Source organism: Gymnodraco acuticeps, unplaced genomic scaffold (assembly GCF_902827175.1).
Source record: "Gymnodraco acuticeps unplaced genomic scaffold, fGymAcu1.1, whole genome shotgun sequence".
In the NCBI taxonomy this organism is placed as follows: domain Eukaryota; kingdom Metazoa; phylum Chordata; class Actinopteri; order Perciformes; family Bathydraconidae; genus Gymnodraco; species Gymnodraco acuticeps.
In genome coordinates, this window is record NW_022990191.1 from 295,546 (window position 1) to 310,476 (window position 14,931).

Below are 14,931 nucleotides of genomic sequence, written 5' to 3' on the forward strand. Positions count from 1 at the left end.
CCATCAGACAGAGTGCTGCTCGGTGCTGCTGTGCCTCCTGTCATCATTAATGGACGTCTCTTTCAAATGACCGCTCAGAGGTGAGGAGTTCTCATTTCTCTAACCGCCTGCTGCCCCTCCTCTCTCCAAGGTTCCCCTCCTCGGTCCTCGGCTCCTCCGCTCACATCTCCTGTGGGCGGGACTAAGACACGAGGATAGGAGTCGAGGAGGGGAAACTAGAGAATTGAGAAGCCTTCCCAGTGTCTCGTGAATGCATATGCTTACCTCGGCAGGTGCATTGAATAATCAAATGTGATTGGTTCTTGGAGCGCCTCTGTCGTTATCGACAGCCAACCAATCTAGCCGCCGTCTGCTGACGTCAGTGTTGCGTCGAACCCCATCTTAACTCAGTTCAAACTTTTCCTCAGATTTGTTTCCATAATGAACAGAAGTACACTGCCACGCAGCGCCTGTGACCAGCCTTAGCAGACGTTGAATTTCGCATGTCGCTGTTAGTGTAGCTCAGCAGCTCGTGTCGGTCCTTTCGGAGCTCTTTCACCGAGCGTCCGGCCCGAAGCAGCGGCAGCAGCCCTGCGGCGGGCAGAGACACCTGACAGCCACCATGTCAGGTCTAACACTACAGGTACATTGACATGACACTGCTTGTTTAAATTGTCAAATGAAGTGGAGTTTTCATGGAGACATTCGGTGCCAACATTACACGAATTATTATTAACCAAGGACGGCTGACAGTTAAATTACCATAGCTATTTTGGCAGATTTGCCGCTCTTGATTTTCCTGTTTGTCTGGTTTGCCTCTCCTCATAGTTCCTCTGTCTTTGTATGATGTTGATGATGTCAGAAAACACTTCTAACTAATGATTAACTGTAGCTTACTATTTGAAAATCTCAGTTTTATTAAAAGAAAACATGGTAAGCATTAGCAGCCCCTCGACATGTCTTCCCCTCCCTCCAGAGGTTTGATATCTGACACCTAACCTGCTTATCTCCAGGCTGGTACACTCTCTGCTTTCACAAGCCTTTTCTGCTTTGTTTATGTTGAAAAAATATGAATTGCTGAATAGGATTTTAACTTATAATTTGACACATTATTAAAATAAGTAGCCTATTATCGGTGATTTTGTATTGGCCTATTTAAAAATAATAATACATAAAGTGTTATGTCCCATAGGGACAGTTACATACAAATAAATACACTTTGAACCATCCATTGGTCACTGTGATGTAAACATGGTTTATTGGTTTTTATTGGGTTATTGACACCACTTCCTAGGACAGAAAAAGGTGAAGTGACTTTGATTGACAGGAGGCGTGTCCTCAGAACATAATAGCTAAAGGTATGAACAGATGATACTAATACCAACAAAGAGCCAGCCTACCTCAACACCTGACTCTTAGCTTGACCAGTCAGTAACACATGAGTGTTGATCTTATACTTAGTGTTAGTTAATTGTTTGTAAAAGTAATTGAGCTTTGTATCAAGTGATATCACTACTGAACTCTCTGCACCATAGTTTCAGTTTCTCCCTCTATAACCATGAACAATTTGCACAACAGCTACCTTGCACATCTGTAATTGATATACTGTCCTGTGTATATATGTTTCTGCTCCAGTAGTACAAGTCTATATTTCTTCTATATTTTAGATATATGTTTATATACTGTTTATTGTTTTTGTTGTATTATGTTTAACCCTTTATTCCACCTTTTTAAAATATTTTAATCCCTCAACACTGCTGCTGTAAAAAAAGAAAATCTCAATTTGAGATCAATAAAGTGTCCGTCTAGCCCCTTTGATGTAACCTTATTCTGGTACTATGATGTTGCAAGTCTTATGAATTCAATTTGTACCAGTTAGATCATTTATTGTTCATTTGATTATTTTCTTGAAAAATTCATATCAAAACATAAACCACTAAAACAAAAGAGCGAAACCTGATTAATAAACGGTCTATTGTAAATATACCTTATTAAGGCGTTTGGGTTAAAAGTGTTTTTTTTTACATAATCATGTTCTACTGTATCATTTATTTGAGAGGAACATACAGAGTAAGTGCTCATGTATTCTTATTTTAACTTTAGCCATCTAAATATGAGGTTCCAGAATCAATCCAAACTTGATCTGTGAATATCTTTAATCGCACATCTCATCAAACTCAATGGCAAGACTTCAGTCACTATCTATTTACACTAGCTCTATCTAGAGTGAAGATAAGTTCAAATAGGTTCAGTTTAAATATTGTTTGAGGAGCTGAAGACCCCATGTCCAATGCATATTGGGATATTTTGGCAACTCAACAAAAACAAGTAGTTCTCATTTAATATTTACAAAGCTGTGCAAATCGGCATTCTATGATTCTGATGGTTAGGCTTTATCCACAACGCAATGCAGCTGAATGGAGTTCTGTTTGGAGGGCTACATGATTGAAAGATTACATTATTGAAAGATGGCGTGTGTCACTCCAGGTCTCTTGTGTCTGACAGTGATTTAACACAAGATTAATGAAATCAAAGTTTGTATTCTGACTAAATATGAAGAAAAATGCAATCTGCAACATTTGTTGTGATCAGTTCACCATTTTAGTTTCAGAATTAAGCTTCAATGACAAATATGCTCTGGTTTGAGCTTTTTAAATAAGAAGATGCATTGCTTTGTGTGTTTTACATGATTTTACATGACATCTCTGTGGGTTTGCATTGTTGGTCGAGCTAATCAAAACATTTGAATATGTTTCTTTGGACTCAGAGCTGGTGATATTTCATGTTAAGCTACATGACAATAGACTTCATGATTTATCAAAACCAGATTTTCAGGTTAATGAATTATGAGAATGATATTAGTTTCAATCCTAATCTTTTCTAGCAGCTGATTTCACAATGCTAGCTTGTTGTTGTAAGTTACAAAGATATGATCCACAAGGGGGGGGGGCATTGTGCCATTTATTGTTGCTGATCCATTGACAGCACTACTTAGAGGACTTTCCACTTAATAATGAATTGTCTCTAGTTTTTTGGTTGCATCAACCAGGGGACACAGCCTGTGTTTAGTTCACACTTTAAACACTTTCTTTATTAGAATCAATGTTCTGTTCACCTGAGACGTGTGTGATAGATGTCCTCTGTACATTTTCATATTTAACATGTTTGACCAAAGCTATTAAATACATGTAGTGGTGTAAAAGTACACCATTGACCTCTTGTGGAGTAGAAGTCAAAGTAGCAAAACATGGAAATACTCAAATGAAGTACAATTATCTCCAAATTTTACTAGAGTAAATAATAATAATAAAGCATTATTTTTACAGCAGTTTTCATACAGCACATGCAGCTCAAAGTGCTTTACAAAATGGCACACATCACAATAAACAACAACATATCATATTTTAACAGGTTAAGAGACGCAAGGAGGTCAAATGTAAAAGGATTAAATTATTAAAAGACCAACGTAAAAGGAAATGAGTTGTTCTCTGATATTTCCTGGTAGGGTGTTCCACAGCTTGAGAGCGTAGTGGATAAAAGCTGCCTCACCCATTTTATTTTGGGGGACTTTAGGGATATTTCAAAAGCTGAAGAGGACCTCAGGGCTCGTCCAGGGAGACTGTGAGATACGTGGGAGCCAAACCATTAAGAGCTTTAAAAACCAGTAAAATAATTTAAAAAAATCAATTCTAAGAGACCCTGGCAGCCAATGTAGTTCAGATAAAACAGGAATCATTTGCTCTATTTTTCCGTTTTTTGTTAAAAGCCTGGCGGCGGAGCTCTGGATAAGTTGCAGCTTTTCTATTGGAATTGTTTGGAAGTCCAGCGAAGAGTGCATTACAGTAGTCCAACCTACTTGATATGAATGCATGTATAAGCTTTTCAGCGTCTGGCAATATGTACTTAGTAACTACACACCCCTGTGAATTACACATCTGTAAGGTTTGTGACAGTATCTTGCACAGTTGTCAATGTATGTATCCGTTTTGCTTATTATAAGCAAAGCAGATACATAATGATACACACAATAAAAACAATATCATGGCCACAGCGGGCAGACATTGTGAAGCAGTTGTGCTGTGTGTTTCAGAGTGGCACCCTGCAGAGCCTGGAGGAGGCGGACATTCTGGACCCAGAGTTCCAGCAGCGCTTGGAAGACGCTCGTACCTTGCTCAGGCAGGAGATCCAGCGGGAGTTGAAGATCAAGGAGGCTGCTGAGAGACTGCGGCGGGCCATCACCAACCGCAAGAGCGCCGCCGATGTGGAGGGCCAACTGAAGGCCTCCAACCGCAAGCTGGAGAGGCTACACCTGGAGCTGCAGGAGCTCAACGCCAGGTGCATGGCCACAGAGAAGGACAGCCCCACAGGTAAGTAAACACATCATGGTGGAGAGTGTAGATGTCACATGATATCCTTGCTTATTTTAGTTTTCTAAGTGTTAAGCAATGTTTACTCAATGTGTGTCTCACTCCCTAAGAATAGTGTGGACATTAGGACAAATAGATAGATAGAAGATAGAAATATACTTTATTGGGAAATTATTTTGTTACAGCAGCAATGTGTTATCAAAATTAAATATATTAAAGCCTTTCACCTAAGTATTGAAATGTGTTGATTCTTTGTACCTCTACTCCACTACCATTCAAAGTTATATTGTGTACTTTTCCTCCACTTCATGTATTGAATACCTTTAGTTACTTCACAGATCTGGATGAATGATGTGAAATATAATCAAGTGTTAAATCAGACTTTAGTTCCACCTGGAGTAAATCCACAAGCTACCCTGCAGTATACAAAGTCATTCAAACTAGCTGCACCTTTACCAGCTTTGAGAACACTTTCATGATCAATCATTATAAAACATATCATATATATTATTCTGAAATGGACCAATCTGCATACTGAGTACTTCGGTTTTTTAAAGGGATAGTGGAAATGGAACCTCAAATAGTTTCGTTTTAACTTATATACAAGCATAATTACGTACCAAAACAATCACACCTGATTAAAAAAATATAATAATTGCCTTACGCATGTTAGAAGCACTTTATTGCAGCTTCCCCGAAGTTTTTTAGAAACGAAATGTTTCTCAGCCAAACCGGAAGTGACGAAAACTCAGGAAGACGATACGATAACAAACTATGGCGTCTATGCAGAATGAACGTGGAAGGGCAAATATACCAGACAAAGAAGAAGGATTGTACGAGGTATCCAGTGATGATAGCGAGTCAGAAACATCCTCTCGGCTTTCCTACGAAAATGTCGTTTTAGGAACTGAATCTGAATCCGGTTCAGTAAGCGACGATGGTGACAATATTGAGCCAGACGATGGACCATTACGTCCTTATTTGTTCGAGCCCGAGCCCGAGGTGATGGTTCACGGCATGGGCAATGGCGAGGATGACCAGGAGCAGGCGCCAGATGATGCACCCCTACGCACAAATAATCTTGACTGGTAGGTCCCTAAGCATAGCTCACGCATCTTAAGATCACCTGTAGCCTTTACAAATATTAATCATTGTTAACCAGTTAAGGCCGAAGGTCCCCCCAGTGGACCCCTCCCACAGTTTTTTTCTCTCACATGTCTCAGGGCTTCTTAACATTTATGAAACTATTAATGTTTCATACTCTTTTAAAGGTAAGAAACTCCGCTAACTGACAATAAGAACAATTGTTAGCTAGAAAAAACACAAGAGTAATACCAAGCCTTTGAATTAGCATTGAGCGAAACAATGCTAACTAATGCTAACGCTTTTTTACACACAACACACGGTAGAAATGCCCTTATTACTATCTTAACTGCACAAACAAGATATACGATTTAAAGCTGAGACTCCACAGATGTAATGTCATCACTGTAAGACCTCGAATTCCTGGAGCTATCAGCCAGAAAAGAGAAAGTAAACAACATCCGGTTCCAAAAATATTACAATAATTACGTCTTACCTTTTTTGATTTGTGATCAAAAGTTGTGTTCAACGGAATAAAAACGCATCTCAAGGTTAATCCAATGTCTTTGTGTCACGTAGAATTTTTTACTGATAATCAATCATCATATTTATGGCAATATACTCGGTATAAAGTATTGCCGTCTTATAGTATTACCTATAGTGAACATTTCTGAACAAATTTCACCCACTGACGACGAATGGCTGGGTTTCTTGGAAACGCATGAGTCGATACGCCATTCTCTGCATTTGCTGTCGCACTACAGCCATACAAACACATCTATTCACCATAATAAAGGTCGGCTATTCACATGCAAATGCTATTGAATGTCCGCCATTGTTTGTGCCCGTCTTCCTTTGCTCTCGTCACCCGAAGATTCCCGACGATTCCCGAAGTATTTCGTTTCATTGAGAGGGCGCAGTAAAATTGAAAATAAAATGAAACTAGGCGCATGAAATTAAAAAAAATTGTTTATTATGCTTATTTTGAATACAAATACATAAGTTAAACCCAAAATTCGCGGATTTCCAATATCCCTTTAAGTATATTATTATGCCAATAATTGTGTACTTTTACTTGAGTAGAATTTGCAATGCAGAACTTTTACTTGTAACAGAGTATTCCTACTCTGGTACTTCTACTTACTTTTTCACCCCTGCCTATTCCTCACCTTGCACTGTATTTGATCCAGGATGGATACATGTGTAATTAAAGGTTTGGTTAGTTTAGGGCACTAGACTAGGTCGATTGGCAGGTGGTAGCTGTGCTGACAGAAAAGCCCCGTGCCATGTCAGTAATGTGTGAGTGTACCATTACTGCACCCTCTGAGTAACTTAAAGATGGTACAATCACAAAAAGTCATTTAACCTTCGCCTAAGATTAGTATTATTATTTTCATGCAGGTTGTTTGGAGGAGGAATACAACCCATCAGCAGACTCCTGTCAGTGGGAGGACGTCAGCTCCCCTGCGGCCAGTCGAGTCAGAACCCTGAAGAAACAGCTCACCATGGAGACCAAAGTCAAACAGGGCGCTGAGAACATGATCCACACTTACACCAACAGCTCTGTCAAGGTAGAGGACAATATTTGTCCAATTTGTTATGGTTTTATGGTGGGGCAGGTCCGACTCGCTGGTGCTCTGAAGATGTCGGGCGGGGCTAAAGTCCTCCCAAAGTCTGCTGCGCCTAATCCAATCACCACCTCCCCTTCTACCATGTTAACGTGAATCTCTGTCATATGCCTTACAGTAAAAAGAAACAGACTGAAAGAGACATAAGGCAGGTTTATTTATATAGCGCCTTTTAACACAAGTCAATTCAAAGTGCTTCACAAAAATGAAAAACATTAAGAGCATTAAGAAATAGTGCAGCGGAAACATATTATAAAATGGCATTTAAAAATAATACATAATAATAATAAACATAAAACAAGCTAATATATAAAATACAAGTGACAGTGTAGTGAGCATATTAACTGAACTTCTCCATGTTTAGTTCTGACTCTGGGGACAAAAGCTGACCAGTCCCTGAAGACCTGAGAGATCTGGATGGTTCATAATTTAGCAGGAGGTCAGAAATGTATTTTGGGCCTAAACCATTCAGTGCTTTATAAACCAGCAGCAGTATTTTGAAATCTATTCTTTGACACACAGGAAGCCAGTGTAAAGACTTCAGAACAGGAGTGATGTGATCCACTTTCTTAGTGTTAGTGAGGACTCGAGCAAGCAGCGTTCTGAATCAGCTGCAGCTTCCTAATAGATTTTTTAGTAGAGACCTGTGAGAGACACCATTACAGTAGTCCAGTCTACTGAAGATAAAAGCATGGACAAGTTTTTTCCAAATCCTGCTGTGACATTAGTCTTTAATCCTAGATATGTTCTTTAGGTGATAGTAGGCTGATTTAGTAACTGTTTTAATGTGACTGTTGAAACTCAGGTCAGAGTCCATGACTACACCTAAGATTTCTAGAGAGGACTATCACTAAATATAGCCAAGTTTATGGAGCTACCAGCCACTGCATCCCATGCCATCTCCGTCATGTACTGGCCTTCAAGCATGGCTGCTACTATACTTCAAGTACTTTGCTAATTTGTACAATGTGTGACCAACTGCAAAAAATGGCTAATCCACAATTCAAAACATTTTAAATTGTCCCACCTCCCTCTGGTCTCTCTCACTGTGTCACGATGTCTCTGTGTTGGACAACATGCATTACGCTGCTGTTATTCTCCAGGACAGGAAGATGGTGAGTACAGCGCAGCAGATGTTACAGGACAAGCCCGCACTAAGATCGAGCTGCTGCGCATGCAGATTGTCAAAGTCAAGCCAAGCCAGAGACGGGGTGGACGGCGCCATCGGTAATCTGACCACACACACTACACTTCCTGTTATTGGCCTCTACCAGCACTCAAGGAAACATACCCGATACTAAAGTTAACAAAAAATACTCATCATTGGTGTACATTGAATGTACTGAAAGATACCACTGTAGGCCTATTACCCTAATTAGACCCTCCAGAAAAAACGCGATTCTGCGATCGCAGAATTTACTGCATAATCAGCAAAATGCGCCAGATTTTTAAAAGGCCGCATATTTATCAAAAAGGGCAAATAATCCCCGCATTTTTTCCACAACAAAGTTGAGCAAAAAAAAAGTTAACTCGTCTTGACGTGAAGTGATGATGATGATGATGATGATAACGCGATGTCATCAGCTTGCGCATCACAGAAGGTAAACAACACCGTAGAGGTGAACGTGTGGAGCTCACACGAGAGAGAAAAACACCAAGATGAACAAATCTAATCCATCTCATTTACCGACGAACATTTCTGCTAAAGACCGGGCAAAGCAGTACCCCGATGTCTTGCACGAAAGTGGGGGGAAACTATTCTGACCCCGTGCAACTGTGTGTTGGAGCATAAGAGAACATCACGGTGACGACCCACTTGATTCATTCAAAGATTCAAAAATGCTTTCTGCTGCTGTGGACAAGAAAGCCAAACAACTCACGTTCACCGAGGCATCGACCTCCAAAAACCCTTTCGAGGGCTACAAGGAAAACGAGGTGAGAAGCCTACAAGATTGAAGCTGGTCAGATAACGAACGAGTAAATGAAAACAGAATGAGGCGGAGAAGTTGTGGTGTGTGTGTTGTGTGTGTGTGTGTTGTGTGTGTGTGTGAATTGTGATGTCAGTGTGTGTGTGTGTGTGTGTGTGTGTGTGTGTGTGTGTGTGTGGTGTGTGTGTGTGTGTGTGTGTGTGTGTGTGTGTGTGTGTGTGTGTGTGTGTGTGGTGTGTGTGTGTGTGTGTGGTGTGTTGTGTGTGTGTGTTGTGTGTGTGTGTGGTTGTGTGTGTGTGTGTGTGTTGTGTGTGTGTTGTGTGTGTGTGTGTGTGTGTGGTGTGTGTGTGTGTGTGTGTGGGTGTGTGTGTGTGTGTGTGTGTGTGTGTGTGTGTGTGTGTGGTGTGTGTGTGTGTGTGTGTGTGTGTGTGTGTGTGTGTGTGTGTGGTGTTGTGGTGTGTAAAATAGCCCAATTGCTTTTACAATAGATAAACATTGAATGTGTTCAATTAAATAGGAAAGGGGTTTAACGTTAGTGGCAGGTTGTGTGTGAGAGAGAATAAATAATATATATAATAATATTTTAAAAAAAATCTATTATTTTTCCCAACTTTCCGCATATTTCGCAACTTCCCGCAATTTCACCGCATAAAATCACATAAAAACCCTGCATGTTTAATCGCATAATCAAGGATTTTGCTCGAGTTTTTCTGGAGGGTCTACCTAATACTGACGCATTGAGTCACCATCAGTATGTTTTAACTGGTATAACAAGACAGTTTTGAACTATATGTTATGTTGATGCTCCGCCCCTCCCCAGGTCAGCCTGAGGAGATGGTTGGTGCTCTGGAGCTGCGGCTGGCTGAACTCCTGCACCACATGAAGATTGAATCGGCCGTAGCAGAAGGAGCCAAGAACGTGGTGAAGCAGCTAAGCGGGCGTAAGGTCCAGGACCGCCGTGTGCTGGCAGAGGTCCGTGACAGCTGGATCCTTCATGTTCTGCTTGTTGCTTAAACCTTTTTTTTGACACACTATGATACAAAGGATAATAATGAAAATGTTACTAGAGTATGTGGTGTTTAATACTGCTAACCTTTTGATTTCAGGGCCAAGTTTAGCAGCAAGATTACGATTTAGATTAAACTTTATGGTCATTAGCACAGAGTACAAGTACTAAGACAACAACATGTCATTTACCATCCAACCAGAAGTGCAAAACAGTAGTAAAGTTGTAGTAGCAACTTAAAGTCAGCTCCTGTCTAGAGAAAATGATGAGTTAGGCAAATGTGCAAAGAAACACATATACGATATGAAGTCTTTTAAGAACTTTGTTTAAGGCTTGCAAGCATGACGACTCCTTCTGAGTGCATCCTGCTCTGTGTGTGACAGACTCTCTTATAGGGAAACATGAAAGATAATTTACATGAAAACACAAACAACATTTGGGCCCAGGTGGTCGCCCTATCACAAGAAGCTCAACTCAAACCCTACAAAGAACAATTGGGTGTCACCGATTTTTGTCCTAGGGCAAATGTCTTCCATTCCCCCTGTCTTTCCTGTATTGTCATAAAACCCTTCATCTTACTCTCGTGAACACAGACCAAATGTTCTTCTAAGACATAAGGATTTAAAACACTTGAAAGGATACCACTTTGTTACAAGTTACATTTCATTAGGATTACATTTTATTAAGCTTTAATACCACAATTGCCATGACAAAGTGCATAGTGATCTTAAGTATAGTATAAATATTTACATCTGACAATTTTTTTACATTATTTGCAGTATAAACATTACAAACAGCAGTTTAGAAAATTAATCCAATATTTCCTCTGAGTTGAGCCAGATGATAGCTGAGGGGAAGAAGCTCTGACTTGAGCCAGGTGATAGCTGAGGGGAAGAAGCTCTGAGTTCAGCTAGGTGATAGCTGAGAGGAAGAAGCTCTGAGTTCAGCTAGGTGATAGCTGAGAGGAAGAAGCTCTGAGTTGAGCTAGGTGATAGCTGAGGGGAAGAAGCTCTGAGTTCAGCTAGGTGATAGCTGAGAGGAAGAAGCTCTGAGTTGAGCTAGGTGATAGCTGAGGGGAAGAAGCTCTGAGTTGAGCTAGGTGATAGCTGAGGGGAAGAAGCTCTGAGTTCAGCTAGGTGATAGCTGAGAGGAAGAAGCTCTGAGTTGAGCTAGGTGATAGCTGTAGGGGGAAGAAGCTCTGAGTTCAGCTAGTGATAGCTGAGAGGAAGAAGCTCTGAGTTGAGCTAGGTGATAGCTGAGGGGAAGAAGCTCTGAGTTGAGCTAGGTGATAGCTGAGGGGAAAAAGCTCTGAGTTCAGCCAGGTGATAGTCTGAGGGGAAGAAGCTCTGACTTGAGCCAGGTGATAGCTGAGGGGAAGAAGCTCTGAGTTCAGCTAGGTGATAGCTGAGGGAACAGAAGCTCTGGTTGAGCTAGGTGATAGCTGAGGGGAAGAAGCTCTGAGTTGAGCTCGGTGATAGCTGAGAGGAAGAAGCTCTGAGTTCAGCTAGGTGATAGCTGAGGGGAAGAAGCTCTGAGTTTAGCTAGGTGATAGCTGAGGGGGGAGAAGCTCTGAGTTGAGCTAGGTGATAGCTGAGGGGAAGAAGCTCTGAGTTCAGCTAGGTGATAGCTGAGGGGAAGAAGCTCTGAGTTCAGCTAGGTGATAGCTGAGGGGAAGAAGCTCTGAGTTCAGCTAGGTGATAGCTGAGGGGAAGAAGCTCTGAGTTCAGCTAGGTGATAGCTGAGGGGAGAAGCTCTGATTTCAGCTAGGTGATAGCTGAGGGGAAGAAGCTCTGAGTTCAGCTAGGTGATAGCTGAGGGGAAGAAGCTCTGAGTTCAGCTAAGGTGATAGCTGAGGTGGAAAGAAGCTCTGAGTTGAGCCAGATGATAGCTGAGGGGAAGAAGCTCTGAGTTCAGCTAGGTGATAGCTGAGGGGAAGAAGCTCTGAGTTGAGCTAGGTGATAGCTGAGGGGAAGAAGCTCTGAGTTCAGCTAGGTGATAGCTGAGGGGGAAGAAGCTCTGAGTTGAGCTAGGTGATAGCTGAGGGGAAGAAGCTCTGAGTTGAGCCAGGTGATAGCTGAGGGGAAGAAGCTCTGAGTTCAGCCAGATGATAGCTGAGGGGAAGAAGCTCTGAGTTCAGCCAGGTGATAGCTGAGGGGAAGAAGCTCTGAGTTCAGCTAGGTGATAGCTGAGGGGAAGAAGCTCTGAGTTCAGCTAGGTGATAGCTGAGGGGAAGAAGCTCTGAGTTCAGCCAGGTGATAGCTAAGGGGAAGAAGCTCTGAGTTCAGCCAGGTGATAGCTGAGGGGAAGAAGCTCTGAGTTCAGCTAGGTGATAGCTGAGGGGGAAGAAGCTCTGAGTTCAGCCAGATGATAGCTGAGGGGAAGAAGCTCTGAGTTCAGCCAGGTGATAGCTGAGTGGAAGAAGCTCTGAGTTCAGCTAGGTGATAGCTGAGGGGAAGAAGCTATGAGTTGAGCTAGGTGATAGCTGAGGGGAAGAAGCTCTGAGTTCAGCCAGGTGATATGATAGCTGAGGGGAAGAAGCTCTGAGTTCAGCTAGGTGATAGCTGAGGGGAAGAAGCTCTGAGTTGAGCTAGGTGATAGCTGAGGGGAAAGAAACTCTGAGTTGTGCTAGGGTGATAGCTGAGGGGAAGAAGCTCTGAGTTGAGCTAGGTGATAGCAGAGGGGAAGAAGCTCTGAGTTGAGCTAGGTGATAGCTGAGGGGAAAAAGCTCTTCCTGAACCTGGTTCCTGTAGCGCCTCCCAGAGGGCAGCAGAGCACACTAAACTTAAAAAGCTCAAAGGCAGAGAAAAGAACTGAGTAAAATGGCATTCTGAGGGGGGTTTCATCAACGTTACTCAGAAACGCAAGGTTTGTTTTTGAAAAGTGTTAAATGAGCCTAACATTGAAACACATAGGCCTATACTGCATCATGTACAAAATTGAAAAGACAAAACTGTGATGTTAGTTACTAAAGAGCAGCACATAATAAATATATGGCTGGAAACAAAGCATAAGAGAGTTTTGGCAGCATGTAGTGAAGCAGCACTGTGCTCAGGGTTTGACACGGTATTATGAGTGATGCTGCTGAACTCTCTATTGCGCAGTTTGTAATCAATGATCATCTCTTTGGTCATTGTGAGTCATTTAAATTCTCTTTATATCATGACTGCATAAAATGTATGCACAAGATGTTACATAGCAATAAGAAAGTGTTGTGTGTCCCTCAGGCCTCGGCACGGATGCAGGAGTCCTCTCAGAAGGTGGATCTGTTGACTCTGTCTCTGGAGAGGCGTCTGAGTGAGCTTCCTGAGGATCATCCCAGGCGTACAGCCATCAGAGAGGAACTGCAGTCCAGAACCTCGCCTTCCTACGAGACACCCAAGAAACTCTCCAAAGCTCCGTCCTCCTCCTCTTCATCCTTCTTCAAACCAGCCAGTCTTACAGGTGGCTACTAATATATTCCAATGTATATTAGTAATAGTGTACTTTTACTCCACTTCATTTATTTAAGAAGTTATGTTTCACATAGATTTTACATAAAAACATAATAAGCTTATGAAATACAATCCATTGTTTATGATTAAAGCAGTAGTCCCTATCAGTTTGGCCTGAGGTCCGAACACAAAGGCTGGGGCTGGGTTCGGCCCCAGCCTCACAGAGACTAAACTAAAATGATTTAAATTCAATAATTGTTTGAAGCCAAAAAGGGTGAGATTAGCCAGAATTTTACCCAACAAATCGGTGAGGAGGAGACAACTGTTGGTGCCATTATTCAGGAATGGAAGAAAGACAAAATGAGCATCAGCCGCCCTCGGTCTGGGGCTCCACACAAGATCTGGCCCAGTGGGGTATTGATGATCAGGAGAAAGGTGAGGGGTCAGCCAGAACTACACAGGAGGAACTTGTGAATGATCTCAAGGCAGCTGGGAGCACAGGCACCAAGAAAACTGTTGGTATCACACTACACCATAATGGATCAAACCCTGCAGCGGCTAAAGCTGATATTCTCTTTCTCATTAGTAAAATAAACCTACCATTAAAATTAAAGACTGTTCATTTATTTTTAAGTGGGCAAACTTTCAAAATCTCCAAGGGGATATATATATATATATAGTATATGTGTATTTGTTTTTCTTCTTTCCCAGCCATCATCTTACTTATTTCAACCAACACAGCAACACCTATGCATTGATGGATAATGGTACTTTTACTTTGATAAGAGTACCACTGAAGAAATTCCCAGAAATTATTTTTAAATGATTTGATAATTGTGACTCTTTCCCACAGGGCGTTTGGAGGTGTGTTTGATGGGCTGCCAGGACCTGTTGGAGTGTGTTCCGGGCCGGGACCGTGGGACCAGCGCCTCCTCCTCCTCCTCCTCCTCTGGGAGTCTCTCGGAGGGGAAGACTGTGAAGGTGAAGGCCGGCCTGTCCGGACGAAGCGCCAACGGCAAGACAACCAAGACTGAGGAGCTGTCCTGTAAGTCAAACTGCAACCAACACTTTTAAGGTCATTTGACCTCCCTTTATGAAAGTCAAGCAGCTTCATGTCATTTGGTCTCCTAGTATTTATGGTTTGTATGAGTTCCTGTAGGTTGAATCTAGACACACACACACACACACACACACACACACCCACACACACACACACACACACACACACACACACACACACACACACATACACCATACACATACACACACACATTATACATATATATATATGTGTATAACAAATATGTATAAAATAAACGGTATTTGCATACATTTATAATAACCTAGAAAATCCATTATAATAATAATACATTTGATTTATGAAGCACTTTATCAGGTGCTCAAAGACGCTTTACAGAGGTAAAAATTAAGATTAAAAGTCAAATGAATATCGATCAATAAAACGATAGTTACGGCTGTAACTACGGTTCTATGAGTCCCGGATGACCG

The 14,931-nt window shown here is 41.7% G+C and overlaps 1 protein-coding gene across 1 annotated transcript in view; it reads left to right on the forward strand.

The window, feature by feature from the left end:
* The first annotated feature begins 351 nt into the window (after positions 1–351).
* The window catches only part of pkn3 (protein kinase N3), a 48,599-nt gene continuing 34,019 nt past the window's right edge, over positions 352–14,931 (forward strand). Inside the window, 9 exon segments of the mRNA XM_034217912.1 lie at positions 352–622; positions 4,070–4,346; positions 6,831–7,000; positions 8,161–8,202; positions 8,205–8,249; positions 8,251–8,284; positions 9,806–9,957; positions 13,216–13,432; positions 14,276–14,467. Coding sequence (XP_034073803.1) covers positions 602–622; positions 4,070–4,346; positions 6,831–7,000; positions 8,161–8,202; positions 8,205–8,249; positions 8,251–8,284; positions 9,806–9,957; positions 13,216–13,432; positions 14,276–14,467 — 1,150 coding nt within the window. The 5' untranslated portion in view covers positions 352–601.